We start from the raw sequence: 22765 nt of genomic DNA on the forward strand, positions 1-22765 counted from the left end.
ACTGTGAGAACTATGGCTGACCCAAGACCATTCCTGCAGCATTCCAGAGAGTGTGGACTTTCCTGCCTGCACAACAGTTGTCCGGCAATCTTTCTCAAAACATTGCAGCAAAGCAGTTATAGGAAAGATCAGGAACAAGACAGGGCAAACCCAGGAGGTGTAGAAAAGCACCACAGAGCTGTTAGGAAAGAGGCAAAAAAACACTTTACAGAAGCAATCCACAGTGGGGCAAGCAACCCAGTGTTGTCTTGCTGATTTGAGTCACTTGTCAAGAAAGAATACATTTTCAAATGTTAATTGTTATTACTGTCAGATGAGGAAAATGCAGTTGTTGGAATGCATTTTCTGATTCTAACATATTGCTTGGGTTCTTAAGCTTTTTTTAAAAAAACCAGACAGTTTATCTGATTGCCTGGAAGGAGTGGTTGGATGGTTGAAGCAGAGTTAGCTGAAATTAATTCTTTCTAAGATGGAGGTCCTATGGCTGGGCCAGAGGGATCTAGGATCAGGTCCTACTCTTGATGGTTTGCCATTAACATCAGCAACGACAGTCAAGAGTCCGGGTGTGATTCTGGATGCCTCCCTTTCAATGGAGGCCCAGATCACAAATGTGGGCAGAGTGGTGTTCTTTCACCTATGCCAAGTAAGGCAACTGGACCCCTAACAGTCTCCCTCTGACTTAAATATGGTGATCCATGCAATGGTCACCTGCAGATTAGACTCCTGTTAATTTGCCCTGCACAGGGCTACCTTTGAAGCTGATCCAGACACTCCCATCTGGCCCAGAATGTGGTTCTTACAGGAACCCCAATGATAGCCCACATACAAGAGATGCTCTGCTAGCTGCCCTGGCTCCATATTGAATACCAGATCAAATTCAAGGTTTGGGGATTAATTTTTAAAGCCCTAAACAGTCTGGGACCAGCATAACTTGAGTACTACCTCTCCTGGTATATTCCCCAAAGAGCACTGCACCCAGCTGGCAACAATCTGCTGGTGATCCCTGGATTGAAAAGTGTTTGGCTGTTCTGGACAAGAGCTAAAGCTCTTTCAACCCTATCCTCAGCCTGTGGGAACTCTCTACCAAGGAAGGTCTGAGCCTTGTGGGATTGAATGCAATTCCACAAGGCCTGTAAGCCTATGGTTGAGGACAGTGATGCTTTTAAATCAGGTTGATTTCCTTTTTCTCCCATCTTCCTCTCCTCCCCTTTTTTACGGCCTGGATATGAGGCACTATTTGTGTTCTCTTTATGTTCCATCTTACTGATTACTGTAAATTTTAGAGTTGTTTTAAATGTTTGTTAAAGATTTTTAACCTTATTTATTGTTGTTACCCAACTTGAACCCTGCTATTCAGGGGAGGGCAGGTTATAAATACAAGATACAAATCAATATAAATAAATAAAACCTAACATGATTGCTTTTTATCACAGCAAGATGAAGAATTGCTTAACATTCGCAAAGGGCTGCAGTCACTTTTTATGATAGAAGAGAGGAAGTTCTAACTTAGTAAATGTCACACATACAAAGAAAGAAGAGAATTCAGGTCTTCCTACTGCATTTCTGAAATGTGTGACCCTTAATTTTGGTAATGTGACAAACCTCAGTTGATTTTTAATAGCAAGAATTTTCAAGAAAATTATCTTCATTACAACTGTAATTTGTGTAGATAAAATAGATGCTTTCATTTTGCTAGGATGTAATATGTAAATGCAGTTTTTAGAAGAACTCCAGTAAATTACTATTTCTAGAACATTTGCCCTGATTCAGCTAAAATTGCAACTAACTTGGTCCATTGGTTTCAATAGGCTTTACACAAACTAACTTTAAGTGACTTGGGACTAATTCTTTGAAGTGTGTGAACTGAACTTGTTTATTAAAATAAAACCTCTTGCTGGTCAAATGAAAGGAGCAGATGTTTTAAGTCTTTGAATATGTTCATAGTCCAAACATTGAAAATTACAAGAGTCACATTAGAGGTGCTCTGATGCTAATTATAACTAGAAATTAGTTCACTATTAAGAGCTGATTAAATGGCATTTCTGCAAGTAGCTAGTAATTTCTTATAGTCCAAAAAACATTTCTGTGTTCTTTTGCCTCTATTGGGAATGTATATTAAGATAACAAAAATGTATGTTTAAAATAATTAAAGTATTTGTACAAAAGAAGTACAGGCCAAAGTGTTATTTTTCCTCACCATGTTGAGTCCATTATCAAAGGGCAACTGTATTAGAGGGAAAAATGTGAATGAATGCAATGATATGATGACAGTATTCCCTCCATATTAAATGCTTACATTTTAAATGCTTACACTCAATGCACAGCAGCCAAGAAGGTCAGAGCGCCTGCTCCGGCTGCAATGCCACTGAGGATGTTCTCCGCAGCTGAGAACGAAACGTCTGGAAGAAAAACTTTCTCCAGTAGAATACGGCACTTGAGCCCAAAAGATTCTGCAAACCCTAAAAATGTTTACATTATTTGAAACTTTTCCCATATGACAGATTATAATTGTCTGATCCACCATGTTGCCCTACAGTCCCTGAAATCTCTTTCCTCATTGCTGACAGCAACCAAATAACATACACCATCCATGTAATATCTGCCTTGGAGACTGAGATTGCAGAATGAAAATTGATGTTTACAGACATAATTGAGTCAGCACTTGAACGGGGACGAAATTGTACAAAAGAGTAGTACAGAGTATTACTTGGAAGTAATTCCAAGTTCAACACTTGAATTTGGAAGTCATTCCAAATGGGTCAATTCCAATGCGATACCTTCTGTAAGCATTGAGATATGCAGTGAAATTTGATGTATATGTTTATGACATTATTCACTTTTTGAAATATGAACACTGGATTGACCCTCAAATCCCTTTCTAAGGGTGGAATTCTATTACTGAGACTTTCCAATGAGGTCAGCACAATATTGAAATATGGTCAGCCTAATTTGCTTCATGCAGACAGGCAGTATATCTTAGCTCCCTGATTTAAGAATAGTTTTTCCTCAGTGCTCAGTTGTTACAAAATTGTGTAATTTTATAGTGATCTGGACTACACTGTTCATTAGTCAGATGTCAGAGTAGAAAAGAATTATGTATTTTAGCATACCTTTCACCCCCCCCCCCCCGAGTTGTGGCTCTGTGATCACATTCTGACACTGTGAATGTTGTATTTTTCTAATAAGGACATAGTGTATTTTTTAGGTATCCTGCCACACATGGGAATAGTTGAAAATCCCCTGGATGCTTCCCCCCCCACCCCACCCTTCTGTGTACATGGGTATTCTGATATCTGTGTTCCCAGTCCCAGAGGGATCCCCACACTGAGAAGGCAGAAGGGGGGTAGTCCCATTCACTTTTCTCCCCCTTTCTCCTGGCTCCCTCCAGAGAAGTCTGGGGAGAGATGGTGGGAGGCCTCTGCATCAGCCCACTCCCTGGCCCCTTTGAAGGCAGAATGGCAAGCCACCGTTGGATAACTGTTTTATCCTTGTAACCTCTGGAAGTATGCATTTTCCCCATACATTTCCTATGTCACCTGACTTTACCTTTCCTAAATTCATGGACTTGATCTAAAAATTCATATATAATTAATATCTAATAGGGCTGAAAGCCTTAATCAGTAGATTAATTAACTACAGCTTCAGTGTTATTCAGGAGGGCCTGGTTTTAATCAGTGTATTAAAATTGGTGATGTTAAGGGCACACTGGCTTATTTTTGAAGGCACTTTGGTTTTGATGTATTGCCATCATAGGGGATTTAAAAAGAACATATTAAAGACAGCCTCCAAACAATGTGTGGGAGCTTTTACTTGTTAAGTTATTATTTTCTTCCACTCTGTTCAGTAACTCAAAAAGCTCTGTATATTAAGTTTGATCATATGCTCATTGGTTTAAGCTATTGTTCATCATTGTGGGTTCTGTGCAGTCCCACATGGTCTGCAGGAAAACAGCTAGCAAGCTTATTATAAGATTTTCTAGAATTCCCCAGAGTGCTCCCCCTCCCCTCACCATTCAGTGAAAGATCTTCTTCGTGGTCTCTGTGCCTCACACTCATGGGATAGTGCGCCTGCGCCGATCCCCGAATCGGTATCTGAAAAAGCCCGGGATTTTTCCGCGCTCGGCGCCAATGAGCATGCGCAAGCGACCCACTGCGCATGCCCACCAGCGCCCGCGCGGCAATCCCGCCAGTTCCTTTCTGACCGCTGCGCTGAGAGGTTTACCTTTCCGTTTCCCCGGTCGGTGAGAAGTTTTTTGGCTTCGCCTTTTCTTCTCGTTCTAGCCCGTTTACCGTTGTTGTTTAGTAGTTAGTTGTAGTTCATAGTTGTTAGTTAGTTAGTTTAAAAAAAAAAAAAAAAGCGTTTTGTGTTCGCCCGCCGGACGGCCCTTCGGGGCGCTTCGCCCGCGCTTTTCCCCCACTCCTCTTTTTCTCTCTCAGATTGTTCTGGGGAGTTTTTTTGCGGCTACTTTCTATGGAAAGTCGCTGGGGGTTTTTCAAACGCTGTCGTGCGTGTGGGAAGAAGATCGCCCCTCCAGACGGTCATTCCCTGTGTCTACTGTGCCTGGGAGAGGCCCACCGAGTAGACTCGTGTCCGCATTGTCTCCGCTTTTCGAAGCAGACGAGGAAGAACCGGGCGGCTCGATTATCTGCGGCATTGATCGAATCGGCGCTTACACCCCATCGACCGATGGAGGTATCGGCACCGAAGTCGTCCGAAACCCCGGCCCTGGAGCTCGCATCGGCCGATGCGGCTCCGATACGGACTTTGGACTTGCCGGAAGAGCGTGGCTCCACGAAACGTTCCCTTGAGGGCTCGGTGGATACGCCCGCTAAAAATCGCCAGGAGGACTCGGGGACCCGACCTCCGAAAAAGGCGAAGTCGAAGGAGAAGCGAAAGCGACCCCGCACTCCTTCCCCATCGGGCGGTGCGTCGACATCGACGTCGACAAAACCTCCGAAAAAACCTCGGACGCCTCCGCGCCGTAGCCCAGCCCAGCAGCGCCTGTCGGCGTCGGAACAAGAGCCGGAAATCGACTTAACCCAACGGTCTTCGTCTTCGGGCTCCCGTCGTCGCTCCGAAAGCGAATCGACCTCGGAGGTTGATGCGTCGGCACCGGTGATCGACCCACCATTCAAGCCCCGAGTCAGGCGAGACACATTCTATCCTCCTCAACGCTTCCCGATACCACCGTGGGAGCAACGCAGGTGGCAGCCTCCCTACTCCCGGTACGAGACCTGTCGTTGGTACCCGGACGACTACCACGATTGGGAGCAAGCATCCCAATTTTCATCGGTGTCGAGGGTATCCCATCGGTCTCGGAAGGCCTCTGCGTCGGCGTCGGTTCCCCCGGATCGACAGTTGGTTCCGGTAGATGTGGATCGAAGACCACCGATCCTTCCACCGCGAGAATCGACCCCGATGCTCTCGGAGCACTCCACACACAAGGACTCCTCGTCGTCGGAGTCGGAGAGTGAAGTTCAGGGATTGGAGCCTTCACCGGGTTCCCAGACGGCCGAGGATCTCCCGATCTCGCCGTCGGAGGATCTGAAGTCCTATGGGGACCTTGTGAAGCGGATTGCCGCCACCCTCAAGCTGCCTGTGACGCAACCGGAGCCAGTAGTGGACGACAATGTGTTCGATATAATGCAAAGGAACACATCCACTGCGGTTGCCCTGCCAGTGACCAAGGTGATCCTCCAGGTGGTCAAAGAGCCTTGGGCGCGACCCTCCTCGACGCCAGTCTCATCGAAACGGCTGGACCATATGTATAGGGTCCAAGAGACTGGGGCTGAGTTCTTGTTCACCCATCCGCGCCCGAACTCGGTGGTCGTCTCCTCCTCTTCGAAGGCAAGGAAGGTCCACTCCTCCCCACCGGACAAAGAAGGGAGGAAGATTGATGGAATGGGCCGCAAGGTCTACTCCGCGGGGGCACTCGGCATAAAGGTGTCTAACTATGCCGCCTGCATGGCTAGATATCAGTATGCCGTGTGGGAACAACTTTCCCCCTTCCTTTCCTCGTTAACTGAGGAAAAGAGGGCTGCTGCAACCAGGCTACAAAAAGAAGGTCTCGCTGTGGCCAGACAACAACTGGCCGCAGCAAAACATATGGTTGAAGCCTCGGCCAAACAGATTACGTCTGCAGTCTGTATCCGACGGCACTCCTGGCTCAGGTCTACCACGCTCCACCAAGACACTAAGACCTTCATCGAAGATCTGCCGTTTGAGGGTGACGGGCTCTTCAGCACCACAACTGACTCGGCGCTGCAAGAGTTCGACAAGAGTGTCAAAACCTCTAAGAACTTGGGTGTCCAATCTGCTCCTAAGGCTTCCAAATCCAAGCAATGGTCCAAACCCTGGACCAAGAAGCCTTACCAGAAGTTCTCTCCGGAGCAATGGCGTCCTCGCCCTGCCCAGTCCGAGCGATCACCATACTCGGGTAACGGCAGGAACCGTTATGGATCACAACCGCCCAGCAAGTCGAAGGGGGTTCGCTCCCAGAAGCAGGGGGTTTGACTTCTTCCAAGCACGCGTCGTCGTCCCCGTTGGGAATTCATCCATCCGCCTACGCCCTTTCCTGCCTGCCTGGGAGTTGATCTCCACAGACAGGTGGGCTCTGTCCATCATAGAAGAGGGCTACAAAATAGAGTTTGTTCAGACTCCAAACCAGTCCGTGGTAGTCACCACTCCCCCTTCCCCACCTCTGCTGGCGGAGGTGAACAACCTCCTACAGAAACAAGCCATAGAGGTAGTTCCACCGGAGGCCAGGACGGGAGGCTTCTACTCCCGGTACTTTCTGGTTCCCAAAAGGGACGGGGGCCTAAGGCCTATCATGGACCTTCGGAGTCTGAACAAATTTATTCTGTACCAGAAGTTCAGAATGGCTACGCTGCAAACAATCCTGCCCCTCATCAATCAGGGAGACTGGATGGCGACCCTGGACCTCAAGGATGCTTATTTTCATGTCAGCATCCATCCCGCGTTCAGGCGTTTCCTACGGTTTGCAGTGGGTGCTCGTCACTTCCAATTCAGGGCCCTGCCGTTTGGACTGTCTACTGCTCCTCGGGTGTTCACGAAGCTGATGAGTGTGGTGGCTGCCCATCTTCGTCTGCAGGGAGTCGTTGTCTTCCCATACATCGACGACTGGCTTCTTGTGGCGAAGTCGAGGGAGAGTCTAACAACCCACATCGCTACCACTCTCCGTCTTCTTGGCACCCTGGGGCTGCAAGTCAACCTGGAGAAATCCCATCTCACTCCCTCAAAGACAGTTCAATTCATAGGGGCTCTGTTGGACACTCAACAACATCGAGCATTCCTCCCTTCGCAGAGAGCGAAGGACATCATCAATCTGGTGCAGCTACTTCAAAGGCGGCGGTGGGGCACGGCTCAGCAGCTCCAGCGGATGCTGGGGTTGATGGCCGCGACGACAAGCGTGCTACGTTTCGCAAGACTGCACATGAGAGGCCTACAGATTTGGTTCTTGCGCCACTTTCGGCCTCTCAGAGACTCACCTCGAAAGAGGTTCACCATTCCACCCGGGACTCTCCGCTCCCTGCAATGGTGGGGAACAGAGAGCAACATCCGTCAAGGGGCCCCTTTTCATCTGCCGACCCCTACAGTAACCATCGCTACCGATGCCTCCATGTGGGGGTGGGGAGCCCACCTGAAGGAGCTGTGTGTGGGAGGCAAGTGGCCACCGAAACTGAGCCGGTGCCATATAAACTACCTAGAACTGCTAGCAGTTCACTTTGCCCTTCGATCGTTCCGTCCACTGCTGGTGGGACAGACTGTGGCATTGCTTACGGACAACACCACTGCCCTGTGCTATATAAACAGACAGGGGGGGACAGTGTCTCGCAGGCTATGCTCACTGGCGATGGATCTCTGGGAGGAGTGTCTCCAGTGGGACATTTTTGTAAAAGCTACACATCTGCCGGGGGTCCTCAACATACAGGCGGACTCTCTCAGCAGGGGTGGAGCCTCCCCACACGAATGGGAACTGCAATGGAGGTTCCTAGAGCCGGTGTTCCAACTCTGGGGCTACCCACAGCTGGATGCTTTCGCCACAGCGCAGAACAAGAAGTGCCCATTGTTCTGTGCCAGGGGAGGTGCGGATCCGGCTTCCTTGGGAGACGGACTTCTACTTCGGTGGGAGGGCTGGTTCCTGTACATGTTCCCGCCCTTACCTTTGCTAACGAGGGTGGTCCACAAGTTAGTGCAGGAGAAGCCACGTTGCATTCTGGTGACCCCGTGGTGGCCCCGTCAGGGCTGGTTCTCGATTCTGCTCCAGCAGTCGAGGGGGACCTTTTACCAGTTCCCGGCAGAACCGGACCTGTTGTCGGCCCAGGGAGGGCACGTGCTCCATCACAACGTGCCGCACCTGAAGCTGACAGCGTGGTTCATCGACCACTAGACTTCTCCACCAGGGTTCAACAAGTGCTCCAGAGTAGCAGGAAACCTTCCACCCGTGCCTCTTACGAGAGGAAGTGGAAAAAGTTCAGTGACTTTGTGGTTGACTCTCCAATGTCACCTGACACTGTTGGGCTGCCCACAGTTTTTGAGTTTCTTTTGTCCTTGGTGGATGAGGGGCTGGTATTCTCATCCATTAAGGTCTATTTAGCAGCTATTTCTGCTTTTCATGATCCAGTTGAGGGTTACTCTGTCTTTGCTCACCCGCAGTCCAAGAGATTTATGAAGGGATTGTTCCGCCTTCATCCCCCGTCTAGATCCCCTCCACAGCTGTGGGATTTGACTTTGGTCCTGGACAAGTTGACTCGTCGCCCCTTTGAGCCTATGGCGACATGTTCCCTGCAACTTTTGTCTTGGAAGACTGCATTTTTAGTTGCCATCACTTCGGCACGCCGTGCAGGGGAGCTCACGGCGATGCGGTGTGACTACCCATACCTTGCCTTTAGAGAGGCTGGGGTCTCTCTGGCCCCAGACATTACTTTTCTCCCGAAAGTGGTTTCCCAGTTTCACCTCAACTTAGAGGTTTGGTTGCCCACCTTTTACCCTAGCCCTTCCTCGGATGAGGAACGCAGACTGCACGCGTTAGATGTTAAGCGTGCCCTCCTGTTTTATCTAAACCGTTCACGGGGTTTTCGTAAGGACAATCAACTTTTTGTTTCCTACTCTGCCCCAAAGTTAGGGTCCAAAATTTCTTCTCAGAGACTGTCCAAATGGCTCACTGAGACGATCAGACTTTGTTATTTGTTGGCTAAGAAGCCTCTACCTGGACCTGTTCGTGGACACTCCACAAGGGCGATGGCCACGTCGGTGGCATTCCTGAAGGGTGTGTCCCTTTCCGATGTCTGCAAGGCGGCTACCTGGTCTTCTCCGCATGCCTTCGTGAAGCACTACGCGCTGGACGTGCATGCTCAGCAGAGGACTCGGTTGGGAGCTGCGGTGTTGCAAGCTGTTTCTTCAGGCTGACCGTCTTCCCGCCTCCAGGTATGCTTTGCTTGCTAATCTCCCATGAGTGTGAGGCACAGAGACCACGAAGAAGATAGACAGGTTGCTTACCTGTAACTGTAGATCTTCGAGTGGTCATCTGTGCATTCACACTACCCGCCCTCCTTCCCCGCTGCTGACGGTCTCTCTTCAGTAAAGGGGCTTTCAGCGGTCAGGGAGGAACTGGCGGGATTGCCGCGCGGGCGCTGGTGGGCATGCGCAGTGGGTCGCTTGCGCATGCTCATTGGCGCCGAGCGCGGAAAAATCCCGGGCTTTTTCAGATACCGATTCGGGGATCGGCGCAGGCGCACTATCCCATGAGTGTGAATGCACAGATGACCACTCGAAGATCTACAGTTACAGGTAAGCAACCTGTCTTTACCCGCCCAAAGTCACGTGATGTGGAGGGGTGACCACTCTTCCCTTAGTTTTCCCTTCACCACTATGGGAAGCAAGTATACACTGCGAGATGCCCACAGTGGGGAAAGGAGAGAGGGATGTGTGCCTGCACAGAAGACCATTTGATGAACAACAGTTAAGTGCAACCCTGTTTACATGGTCATGGCTTCTGTGCAGTCCCACATGGGAAACTAGCAAGTTCACTCGCAAAGGAAGAGTGCTTAGGGCTGATTTAGCAGAAAAGTGCCTGCAGTACTGCTTTCCCCCCAGCTGCCTCGCTCCTGGAGTTGACGTCCATGGAATAATGTTTCACAAATGTAGAGGGTGTTGAAGAAGACGACTGCGGATTTATACTCCGCCCTCAGAGACTCAGAGCGGCTTACAATCGCCTATATCTTCTCCCCCTGCAACAGACACCCTGTGAGGTGGGTGGGGCTGAGAGGGCTCTCACAGCAGCTGCCCTTTCAAGGACAACTCCTGCAAGATCTATGGCTAACCCAAGGTGCAAGTGAAGAAGTGGGGAATCAAGCCCAATTCTCCTAGATAAGAGTCCGCATACTTAACCGCTACACCAAACTGGCTCTCAGACATCCTTGAGTGACAGACCAGCTGAAAAGGCTGCTGCTGAAGCTTGAGCTCTGGTGGAGTGTGCTGTCACAATTAGGGGACAGTTCTCGCCTGGCTCAGTGTGTGATGTCATAATGGCTGAAATTATCCATCTAGGTAGAGTCTGTGGAAAAAACATGTGGGAGGTTGATATTCTGATCCAAGTGGAACCTTGAGACTGCCTTTGGAAGAAAAATCCAAGTGTGGTCTCAATACTGCCTCATCTGTGTGAAATTTCAAGAAGGGAGGGTCACAACACAGTGAGTCCAGTACTAATGATAAACTCCACTGTGTGTGTGTGTGTGTGGAAGTGTAACCCTGTTATCTGACATCAGATGTTGCCGTTGGTTTGAATGGTTTATACATAAGCCTGGGCAGTAGTAATGATAAACTCCCCTGGGGGGGTGGGGAAGTGTAACCCTGTTATCTTTCAAAGTAAGGTAAGAACTCTTTACTCCATTAACAACCATAGTAGTTAAACCTGTGAGATGGACTTTATGTCCTCTCATGTGCAGTTACTTTCCACCCCCAGTAGGTGGGAGAGAGAGTTTTTAATGATGTTTTGAGGGTTTGTAGGTTGCTTTTAAGGGTTTTACAATATGATTTCATTATATATTTGTTAGCTGCCTTGGTGGCCCTTATGAAGGCAGAAAGGTGGGGTAAAAATCAAGAATAAAATGATAGCTATGATTGACTTACACAGAATTTATGCTCTTCCGGTTTATGCTCACCGATTTCGACGAATTCAGGAGGGTGAACCTCGGTTTAGTTCGGCACAAGAAGTATCATATATATTGGTTACTATACTTATACCAGTGGATGTATTTAATGTTTTAAGTCTGGTTTTCATATGCATCGCTGGACTTGCTATATCATGGATTTGATGGCAAGCAGTTGACTGTGTGAAGCAGCTGAGAAGCACTGTGTTTGAGACTGTATGAAAGTTCTGTTGCTGAGCCATTCACAAATTCAAGTCGTTAGGATGTTTCAGTCATCAAGCAAGGGACAGCCCCTCGTTTTAGCATAGTGCCCGAAGATCGAACTCACTGAAGATTACAGTTCACCTATAAGGAGCAGGAACTAACCATTTTGGAGGTGACCTGGACCCACCCACTCACAGAAGCTGACCTGTCATCTTACATCTCCCAAAATATTCTACCCATACTATGGTTGAGAATCGCTGAAAGTGCAGAAGAGCCACAAGAGCAGTGGAGGAACTGTCTCTTAAGACTTGCTTTGCCTGCCTGCATATCAACAACTCAAGAGTGAACATACAAAGCTTCCTTATATACTGAGTCAGACCAACCAGCCTATCAAGGCCACCACTGCCTACTCTGACAGGCAGTAACTCTCAAGGAACTCAGGCAGAAATCTTCCAGATGACCTATCTGGACCTTTGAAGTGGAGACACAGGGAACTGAACTTGAGACCTGCTACGGGTAGAGATGAGCTCTACCACTGAGCCATGGGCCCTGACCCAACATACAAACTGCACTGTTATCTCACTGCAAACTAGTTTCATGTCTTATCTAAAGGCAAGGTGAGCAGCTACACTGCTAAAATATTCAGAAATGGTGTTCTGGCCATAATTTATGTTTGTGCAATGCCACAAAAGGTTCAATCTTATGTGGGATCTTCAGGATCTCTGCTCCATATCATAGAGTTGGAAGGGATCTCCAGGGTCATCTAGTCCAACCCCCTGCACAGTGCAGGAAACCCACAAATACCTCCCCCTAAATTCACAGGATCTTCATTGCTGTCAGATGGCCATCTAGCCTCTGTTTAAAAACCTCCAAGGAAGGAGAGCCCACCACCTCCCAAGGAAGCCTGTTCTACTGAGGAATCACTCTAACTGTCTTCAACTGATTCAGTGTCGTTGGCTGTGTAGCATTGTGACGCTTGTTGATGTCTGAAATTCTGTTCAAGACAGTGAGTTGTCCTCAGAACATACCCGAGTCTCATTTCCGTTCAGTGGGCTCCTGTGTGATGGGAGCAACGAGATTTTGTGGCTAGCAAGCCATGATTCTGTTTCCCCTCCTAAACATCACCAAACGTGGGAGGCTGTGGGTTTGTTTTCTGCAGTAAGTAATCATTTAATTAAAAGGGGAGGGGGGAAATAAACAGGAGTCAGAAAAAAAATGCCGCAGCTGTGTTTTTGTTAGACATTATATATAAAAAAAGGAACGAAATAATATAGTAAATCATTTTGTAGAACATGAAACGTAAGTGCTGTTTTTTTTTTTATACAAATTAATTGTGATAAGTTCCAAATGTCTTGTCACCATGATAATACTGAATGATGGTGTGCCATGTCCGTTATGTCAGAGGCCTTGGAATGGTCAAGCCTGTACATGCACATCATCTCCGTTCCCAAGATATGTCGCAATACAGTTTAAAACATGTAGTCAAGGACAGCAGAGGTTTCCTTTTGATCAGCTCGATGCTGGTCATTTTTCCCCCCAACGAATCCTCCCAACCCGCAGGTGTTTCAGCTCCCTGGTGCAAGCCGTCCTCTGGTAGGTCCTCCTCGTTCAGTATGTGTGCTGCAGAGATTTCATCTGCAGAGTCCTTCTTGCACATTAAACATCAACTTGTCACAGATTGAACCTCAAGGAAAGACCTTCGTACTTTCCCCAATGCACGTTCAGTAGTGGTATCAAAAAAAGTAGACAAATTCTTCTCAGAAGAAAATCTCTATGGCCTGTGGAATCTGTAGGTTGAAAGTGGAAGGAAAGAGAAGTGAGCGAGTGAGTGTAGCAGTTCTTCAGAATGAGAAGTGGTGACACTGGAAAATATCAGCATGGTGCACAAAACCTGCCTTACACATTCCTCTTATTTCTAGTTAGAGGGTGAGGGGAATAGTGATCTTACCCCAAAACTCTCATTTCACCTGCAGCCAGCCCTCTGTGCTGCATTTGGTGTAGTACTGTTCTATATTTGGTCTGTTTTATTCTTTGTAAGCTGCTTTACGCTTTTGGAGAAGAGGGTATGTAGTATTTTTTTTAAAAAAACAAGAGTTTTTCATCCTGCAGACCTCAGAATTCTTTCTTTTTTGGTCTATTGTGGCTGGATTTTACTGCCCCTGTGAATCTGACCAGAATGTATGGATTGTAAAGAAGAAGACAAAGAGTAGGTTTTTATACCCTGATTTCTCTGCCAGGAGTGTCAAAGTGGCTTACAATCACCTTCCCTTCCTCTCCCCACAACAGGCACCTTGTGAGGTAGGTGGAGCTGAGAGAGTCTAGGAGAACTGTGACTGGGCCAAAGCCACCCAGCAGTTCTCAGGTGGAGGAAGAGTGGGGAATCAAACACAGATTAGAGTCTGCCACGCTTAACCACTAGTGCATGGTGTCTTACTGTTTCTAGTGCATGGTGTCTTAACTGTTCTATATTTGGTCCTTTAGCCCCTGAGTGAGAGACAAAGTACAGAATGTAAATGCCTTAGTGAATAATGTAGGAAGAGAACTACACATACAGTGGGATGTTTATATTTTGGTGTTAGTTACACGTGTGCCTTAAATCACACGTCTGTTTTTCTCTGCAGTAGATACTATCGTCCAATTTGTATTTGGCTGAATAAATACCCCCCCAAATACCAATAAAGGCTTATTTCTTTTTTTGTATTTATTTGGCTTGGTTTATATTGAATACACATCTCTATTTACAATCGCTAAGGACTTCCTAGAAGATTATAATCTAGCCAGGGGACACTGTTCTCAAATGATGCAGGTGTAATTCTCTAATTCTATATTTTCTGCCTGCACACATTACTTCTGTACAGGGGCAAGTGATTCTGCAGACTCAGGACCCAAAGATATTTTTTGTAGAGGTTGAGGAGAAATTCTGGGAAACTGACCTTGTTAAATGCTTGCTTGATGCATGCACCTCCATTTCATTACTTTTGTACTCGTTTAGCTCTTTGCGAATTGCTGCCTAGGAAATACACATGAAAACCAGGTTAATCGACCTTTTCAAATTAGCGCAAAAATGCTAATTTCCTCTTTATTGTATCATCATAACAGGCAGAAGTACCATGGGGGGCAACTCTTGCACCCAAGGAGTCCCAAAATCTCGGGGCCAAACTACACCCAACTATTTTTAAAAGGGTTGGGTCTGGATTCCCTGCACCCAACACGTGTTTGCCACATCTTCAGGGAACAGCCTCTTAAAAAAAGGAAAACCCAAATGAACTAATCATGCTACTGTGGAGGGAAAGGTCTCCTGCCTCCTCCCAAGCCATTTTGCTTTGCTTGGGGATAGTTATTTCCAGGGCTTTTTTTGTAGCAGGAACTCCTTTGCATATTAGACCACACCTCCCTGACGTAGCCAATCCTTTTGGAGTTTACAGTAAGCCCTGTAATAAGAGCCCTATAAGCTATTGGAGGATTGGCTGCATCAAGGGTTTGTGGCCTAATATGCAAAGGAGTTCATGCTACAAAAAAAGCCCTGGTTATTTCCCCAATTTTGCTAATCCACATGCACAGAATACTCAATGTGGAACAGCAAAATCAGGGAAATAACTGCCCAGCTGGGTTGTTACAAGGAGAAATGGCTTGGGAGGGAGGCAGGTGCCCTTCTCCCCACCCCCTTCCATTCTGAGCCCTTTGTGGTGAGGTGGGAGGAGCCATTCCCTGCAGCTGCTGTACGTCTGAGACCAACAAAAGTTGGATCTAGGAAACCCAGAAGCGACTCTTTAAAAACTGTAATGTGCAGTTTGGCTTTCAAACTCAAATGACCACACGGCTATGTTTCCAAGTCTCTCCACCTTTAATTTATTAAGGGACCTTCTTGCAAATACTTCCACCAGCTTGCTCGCTGGGAGCACACCTGCAAATCAAGAGATGGGGGCATGTGCAACAAATACCCATCTACTTTCTCCCGAGATTTGAAAGAGATTCTTCTCAGTCCTCTTGATTCAGAGGTTACTGATTTCAAGATGTATCCAGACGAACAGCCTGGAATGTGATTTCAGATTCTTCCTGGAAAATAAAATGGACCCTTCCCAAGCTGCCTAACAGGATCGTATCTTTGTTACCAGCGTGGATAAATATGGATTAGCCCATAAACGTATTTCCCAGAGATGTTCTGCAGGAGTCCAGTGAAATACCCCCAGCTTTCCATTTTGAATACACCCCCAAACACTTAACCTCATTTATAATTTTCCAGATCAGGACAATTATTCTTGCCTTCTGCTTGAAGCAGATGCAATACAGCCCCAGTTCCCTTGGCTACCTATTAGGTGGCCTTATTAAAAATGCAAAACAGAAATAAGAATTCGTGCCATCTGCATGCGGGGTGAAGCAGTTTCACGGGGCAGAAAGCAGCATTAATTGTGGCAGGCTGCAGAATGGAAAGAAAGCCACATTAATGTCCCGCCTCCCTCCCCTCGAGCTGTGTGCACGCAAACGTCCTCTAGAGGAATTCATTCTCCAGCATATGCATAATCTGGTTTGCTACAGAAAACCTTTTGTTTCGTTGTGGGTATGATTGCTCTGAAACTGAATGCCGTTTCCCCCTCTTGCAAAAGCATTAAGGCATAACATGAAATATAAAAGAACTACCGTCAATTAAAACTGCAAAACAAAGCAATAAACCACAGAAGCAATTTAATCAAATACCCTCGTTCCAGAAAAAGATTACGGGATTGCAAAAACCTCGCATATCTCCCTAAAAAGCTGCAGAGAGGAACATCTGGTTGTACCAGGAGGGAGTGTATTCCAGTTCTTATTTTTTCCAGCTCGGAAGAAAAGCAGTGGGTAAACTTGACCAAAGTTTTGCCCTTGGATTGTTGCTACACCAGTGAAGCGGAATTCTGCCCTTGGCACTTTGGATTGCCTGCTCTGGAACAATAGCTGTCGTGCCCAATTCTGAAGACTTATAAACTGGCATAAAACTGGTCCCTTGTACCTTTTTTAAGAGCTAAAGCTTCCTGGCAGATGGTTATGCCCCAATTCAGACAGGGGCCATAAGCGAGTGGAAGCAGGCTATTGTGTGTTTCCTCCTTCCTGCATAGGAAATTGCATGCACAAATGGGATGGTGATGATGCGTGTGCATGATTCTCCAATGAGCTGGGGCAGCCAGAGCGCACCTGTCTAGTCCTGTCTTTAAATAGCACCGAAAAGATGCTAAGGAAGATGAACTGGGGAAACTACATTGCAAAATTATGGATGGGATAGAGAAGGTAGAGAAAGAAATACTTTTTCTCCCCTTTCTCACAGTACAAAAACTTGTGGGCACTCAAGGAAATTGAGGAGCAGTAGGTTTAGAACAGGTAAAAGAAAGTACTTCTTCACCCAAAGAGTGATTAAAAGAGGGAATTCACTGCCACAGGTAGTGGTGGCAGCTGCGAGCACAGCCAGATTCAAGAGGGGATTGGAGAACCATCTGAAGCAGAGGTTCATTACTGACTATTAGCCACAAGGTATAGGTGGAACTCTCTGTCTGGGGCAGTGATGCTCTGTATTCTTGGTGCTTGGGGGGGAAACAGTGGGAGGGCTTCTGGAATTCTGGCCCCACTGGTGAACCTCCTGTTTTGGCCACTGTGTAACAGAATCTTAGCCTGGATGAGCCATTGGCCTCATCCAACATGGCTTCGCTTATGCCAATGAAATGAAGGTATACCTTGTCTGCTGCCGAAAGCCGTGTCCATGGCTTGTCTGCTCTTCTGTCATAATCCTGTGCTTTTGCCACTTCCACATAATCACTGAATCGTATTAGGATTTTTCTGTCTCTTAGTTCATCAACTGTGGGCCTTTGATTAAGCTTTCAAAAGAAAAGAAAAGTCCATATAAATACTAAAGAGACAACAAAGGGTTATGGACATCATGAGAACACCTGCATTTTGTCTTTGTCTGTTATGCCTATATTCAGTTAGTTCAAAACTTTAATGAAACCATATTAAGCATCCAGGGCAGAAGCCAGGGCTTCAACAACACTTGCATGGGACTTAAAGTTACACAGTTGCCTGCTCTAGGGTTGTATTAAGGGGCCATGTGATCCTCCCATCCCCTGTCCACATGTGGAGACAGATCAAGATGGGTCGCTGTGTTCATTGAGTAGAAAAGCATAAGTGTGCAGGAGCACCTTCAAGACCAGCGAGATTTGTGAGAGGAGATGAGCTCACTTCTTCAGAAACTGCCAGAATGTGAGTCCATCTGTCCTTACTCCTATTGTCATTTGGCATCTGAAATCGCTCCACACTCTAAGATATAAGGACAGATGGGCTCACAGTGTTGTTAGCCGCCCTGAGCCTGCTTCGGTGGGGAGGGTGGGATATAAATACGGAGAATAAATAAATAAGATGAGAGCCAGTTTGCTGTAGTGGTTAAGTGTGCGGATTCTTATCCGGGAGAACCGGGTCTGATTCCCCCTTTTTTCTACAAAAAAGCCCAGCAGGAACTCATTTGCATACTAGGCCACACACCCTGATATCACCATTGTTTTGCATAATTTGCATGTTAGGCCACACCCCCTGACAGCAAGCCAGCTGGAACTGCATTGCTGTGCGTTCCTGCTCAAAAAAAGCCCTGGATTCCCCGCTTCTCCATTCCACTGGAATGGCCTTGGGTCAGGCATGGTTCTCACAGAGCTGTCCTTGAAAGGGCAGCTTCTGGGAGAGCTCTCTCAGCCCCACCCACCTCACAGGGTGGCTGTTGTGGTTGAAGAAGATAAAGGAGATTGTAAGCCGCTCTGAGACTCTGATTCAGAGAGAAGGGCAGGGTATTACTTTATGGTCTTCTTCACATGCTAGCTATATCTGAAGAAGTGAGCAGTGACTCACAGACGCTCACATCCTGCAACAATTTTTTTTGTTAATCTTAAGGGGCTACTGGACTCTTGCTCTTTTCTACATGTGAAGGTGAGACTGAAGACTTCCTGATTTATCATAATGAACTGTGGTGAGACAATCATAACAATTGGACATTAGGAAGTCTTCCAGCTGACCACAGTTTGTTATGATGTCTGTATTTGGCTACCTCCATCACAACCTACTGTGGCAAGATTGAAAACGTCTTTGACTAAGTTTTTGATCTTGCCTCTACATCCAAGAGAAAAAAGAGGGAGGGAGTCTGCAAGCTGTAGAATAAACTAAGGTCATTCTCATCATGAACAAAACCAGGGCTTTTTTTGTAGCAGGAACTTCTTTGCATATTAAGGCATACACCCCTGATGTAGCCAATCCTCCAAGAGTTTGCAGGGCTCTTATTACAGGGCCTACTGTAAGCTCCAGGAGGATTGGCTACATCAGGGGTGTGCAGCCTAATATGCAAAGGAGTTCCTGCTACAAAAAGGAAAAAACCTGGACAAAACCAAATCTAGACATTTGAATATGGCCTAGATTTGTATAGTTTTTGACAATGGGTGCATCTTAGGAAACACTTCTGCTTTCAGAGTCGTGCAACTTGTGCTGAACCTGCTATGTATTCTTGCATCACAGGGATAGTTGAAAGCATGCTTGGAACATACATTAGATGTTTGATCCACAGTAAACTTCACAAATAAAAATGCCAACATATGGAGCAGCCATCAACATAATGTTTAGGGCCACTTTACCATTACGGATCTGTATAGTGAGAAAAAGCTCAGAGAAGGATCCAGTTCTCAGTGTCATAAACATATGGCTAGAGCAATCAGCGCCCCAAGGAGCTTTGGGCTACATCTTTAGTCTTTGATGCAGCAAAAGAGATCCTTACACATATGCCAGCTTCTCTTTGGAGAACGCTTGTTGCATTACAAAGTAATTCTAAGCTAGATGTGCACTAGAATACACATCTGCAGCTGTGTGGACACTCTCTATGCAGTGGTGTTCAAGAGATTTCAATAAATACCTCCCAGCCCAACACAACTAGCCCAAGGCGGCTAGATGGCCATCTGACAGCAATGCGGATCCTATCAATGTTGGGGGAGGTACTTGTGAGTTTCCTGCATTGTGCAGGGGGTTGGACTAGAGGACCCTGGAGGTCCCTTCCAACTCTATGATTCTATGAACTAGTTACTACTTTGGGTACCAGAATAGTGGTGGATTGGGCAAGAGTAGACACATTGGCATGGTTTTACATGGAGTACATTTGTCTGGCATGCTGACAACACATGCAACTGTATTCTGAGTCCTTGTTCACTGACTTGCACGTCAATGTGCTAAGAAGCCTCCAAGTTTCTGTATAAGAGAGCCAATTTGGTGTAGTGGTTAAGTGTGCGGACTCTTATCTGGGAGAACCGGGTTGATTCCCCACTCCTCCACTTGCAGCTGCTGGAATGGCCTTGGGTCAGCCATAGCTCTGGCAGAGGTTGTCCTCGAAAGGGCAGCTGCTGTGAGAGCCCTCTCAGCCCCACCCACCTCACAGGGTGTCTGTTGTGGGGGGGAGAAGATATAGGAGGTTGTAAGCCGCTCTGAGTCTCCAGTTCAGAAAAGGGCAGGATATAAATCTGCAGTCTTCTTCTTCTTCTTCTATAAATTAGGAGTTCCCAGAACTGTCATCTCTGAAGAGCCCCTTCTCTCAGTGCAGTTGATGTGCACCTGCTCTCTGATGTTCTTTCTGTCATGACCTGGATTCTTCCTGAACTCAGAGCAGCAGAGAAAAAGGAGGAGAGATCGGTAGTAGCTGCTGGGCTCCTAGCTGCTACAGGCACTTGGAGGCTTCTTATCCCACGAAGCCTTCTTCACAGGTTCTCCTATGAACCAGGAATGACATCCATTTCTGGTCTCCATCTCCATTGTGAATGAGGCTTTGAGATGCATTCAGAGCTAAGCTCATCCGGTTAAAGGCTAGGATATGCTTATAAGCTGCAAAATGCAGTCTACCTTTACTGCTGAGCTATATAAAATATTTCCATAAAGGACTTGTACTTTCCTTTAGGGAATGTATGAAACCCTTTCTGAGAATTGATCTTAGCAATAACTCTAAGGAACTGAGATGAAAGGGCTTGTTAAGTATCAGATTGCCAGTCCAGACCCTGCCTCCGGCAGAGAACTGGAGTTGTTTGTAATCTATGAGCTCTGCAGATTCTTCTCCTGAACTCTGCAACAGTTTGCCAGCTCCACGGTTGCTTGTGGAAGGATGCAAAACTTCATGAATTAGCACCAAAGCCACAGTCGTCTGGGGTATGCAGAGAGACAGACTCTCAGCAGGGGGAGCTCAGCAGACAAGAGCAACAAGTATAGCATCAGGGCTCACATCTGATGGAAAAATCATTAGCACTGAAGAATATCACAGAATCATAAAGTTAGAAGGTACCTCCAGGGTCATCTAGTCCAACACAATGCAGGAAATTCACAAATAACTCTCACACACCCCAGTGACCCCTGCTCCATGCCCAGAAGATGTATTCATAGAGCAGGGGTAGCCAAACTTGCTTAATGTAAGAGCCACATAGAATGCACATCAGATGTTTGAGAGCCACAAGACATGAACGTCAGATGTTTCAGAGCCCCAAGACAAGGAGGGATGGAGGGAGGAAAGCGAATAGATGGGGGAAGGAGGAGGGAGGGAGAGGTAGAAAAAAGCAAGTTTAACTTTAAAAGCCATCAGCTGACTTGACTTGAAGAAGTGATTTAAAGAGAGGAATGCCTTCTCCAAGCTGGCTGACAGGATGGTGGGAGCTTTGAGAGCCACAGAATATGTGTGAAAGAGCCACATTTGGCTCCTGAGCCACAGTTTGGTCATCCCTGTTCTAGAGGAATACAGCTGCCCCTGAACCGATGGACAGCTAACTTCATACTTCTCACAAGTGGAGAATGAGGGACTGCTTTTTATAGCTGTGCTTTAGCAAAAATAGTGGCCCAAAGGTAAAACGATTGTGCCAGTTAGCTGAGTGCAGATTTCCATCAATGTATCTCACTACTGCCACAGACTTTCCATTTGTATGGAAGAGGACTACATGGAAATCAGGTTCAACAGATCGCAGTCTGTGCAATCTTGGGCTGGTGAAATGTTCAGCGGGCGTCCCAACCAATCCTCCCTCTAATCTGTGGAGTCTTGTGAACAAAAATTCTAATTCGTGAGCTACAGGCATTAAAGTTGTGAACTACCTCATAAATCAGTTTGCTCCGGGGCCATTTTCCCTGAGCTAAGACAAAATCTGTGAGCGGGACACTAAAAAAATCCCTGTGAGCTAGCTCATACTAATTCAGCTTAGAGGGATCTCCCAACCAAAAGACCAACTCAAGTTGGGGACAGGTATGGTTTCTCTGGAGTTTGCTCAACTTGTGAGTGTCTGAAACTGGAATGCGTGTCAAGACTATAGACAAAATACAGGGGCATAGTCCCGGAAAGAGAAACTTAGATGCAATTAAATCTCACTGAAAGCAGAGTGTGGGAATTTGCTGGACGTAACCCATGATCTCAGATACTTTCCTCAGAAGTTAATTCAGGTGGTGAGGAATCACACACAGGTGACCTATCACTGTTTTCCAGGCTTCAGTCTTTTGACTGGCACAGGGGGACAGTACAGATGTAAGCCACCTGTCCAAATCATGCTCATCAGGGATTCTCTTCTATGATTTCTATAGCACCTTGCTTATGAGGCACATGTGAAACACGTCATCGCAACAGGGGAAAACTTGGGATCGCTTCTTACCTTTCTGGTCAGCCTCTGCTTTATCTCTCTCCTTTCCTCCTGTTCTGTTTGGTCATTTCTTTCTGCAGAAAAGATGAAGAGAGAGATGACTTTCCTCATGAAGACCAGCTCGGCAGGCTCTGTCTCCCTCTGCCTCTTGCTCTACCAGCTCGGCTCTCCAGCCCACCTTGCCTGGTGTTATGCCAAGAGCATCGCACGCCACTGGCAAGCTGAAGCCAATGTCAAGCCTTCACGCCAATGCCCCAATTAAAGCGGGCTTCGGCTAACACAAAGCAGCCAATCCTGTTCCTCTATTAGGAAAATGAGGGGCGTTTCTTTCCTTCCCTTCCCTTTTTTTTTTCCAGAGGGAAAATCGATAGACTTTTAGAAGTCTAAATGATCGCTTTGTGATGCCACATCTCTGTCTGAGTCATCCGTGCTGCCCTTACAAGCTGGAACATTGTATAGCAGCTGCTTCAGGGAACGCACGTTCCTCATACCCTTCCTCTGCCAGGATCCCGTAATTTTGTTGATTAATTTATAACAATAGCCAGCATCCACTCCCACGCATTCCTCTGCCTTCTACTATTCTTGCTGTGCCAATCTTAATATAGATCCTCGAGATCTTTTTGAGGGTTTCCTACTCTCTCCCTCTCCCGCTCTCTCTCTGCTTCCTCCACAAAGCGATGCTCTAGCCTCACCTAAGCCCGTTCGCTTTGTGTGCCGTAACTATTAGTATTCAAGCTGTGATAACTC

At 46.8% G+C, this 22765-nt stretch overlaps 2 protein-coding genes across 4 annotated transcripts in view; one reads left to right on the plus strand and one right to left on the minus strand.

The window, feature by feature from the left end:
- Nucleotides 1-2168, plus strand: part of LOC132566044 (synaptonemal complex protein 2-like) — a 54677-nt gene extending 52509 nt beyond the window's left edge. The window contains exon 24 of the mRNA XM_060230707.1: nucleotides 1434-2168. Coding sequence (XP_060086690.1) covers nucleotides 1434-1505 — 72 coding nt within the window. The 3' untranslated portion in view covers nucleotides 1506-2168. The remainder of the gene's footprint in view (nucleotides 1-1433) is intronic.
- A 10352-nt stretch (nucleotides 2169-12520) lies between these two features.
- The window catches only part of PHACTR3 (phosphatase and actin regulator 3), a 337426-nt gene continuing 327181 nt past the window's right edge, over nucleotides 12521-22765 (minus strand). For all 3 annotated transcript variants that reach the window (XM_060230708.1, XM_060230710.1, XM_060230709.1), the window contains 4 exons: nucleotides 22031-22092; nucleotides 17075-17215; nucleotides 14309-14385; nucleotides 12521-13162 (listed from right to left, as the gene is read on the minus strand). In XM_060230708.1, coding sequence (XP_060086691.1) covers nucleotides 13147-13162; nucleotides 14309-14385; nucleotides 17075-17215; nucleotides 22031-22092 — 296 coding nt within the window. In that variant the 3' untranslated portion in view covers nucleotides 12521-13146. The remainder of the gene's footprint in view (nucleotides 13163-14308; nucleotides 14386-17074; nucleotides 17216-22030; nucleotides 22093-22765) is intronic.

This window comes from Heteronotia binoei, chromosome 2, assembly GCF_032191835.1.
Source record: "Heteronotia binoei isolate CCM8104 ecotype False Entrance Well chromosome 2, APGP_CSIRO_Hbin_v1, whole genome shotgun sequence".
NCBI classification, from domain to species: domain Eukaryota; kingdom Metazoa; phylum Chordata; class Lepidosauria; order Squamata; family Gekkonidae; genus Heteronotia; species Heteronotia binoei.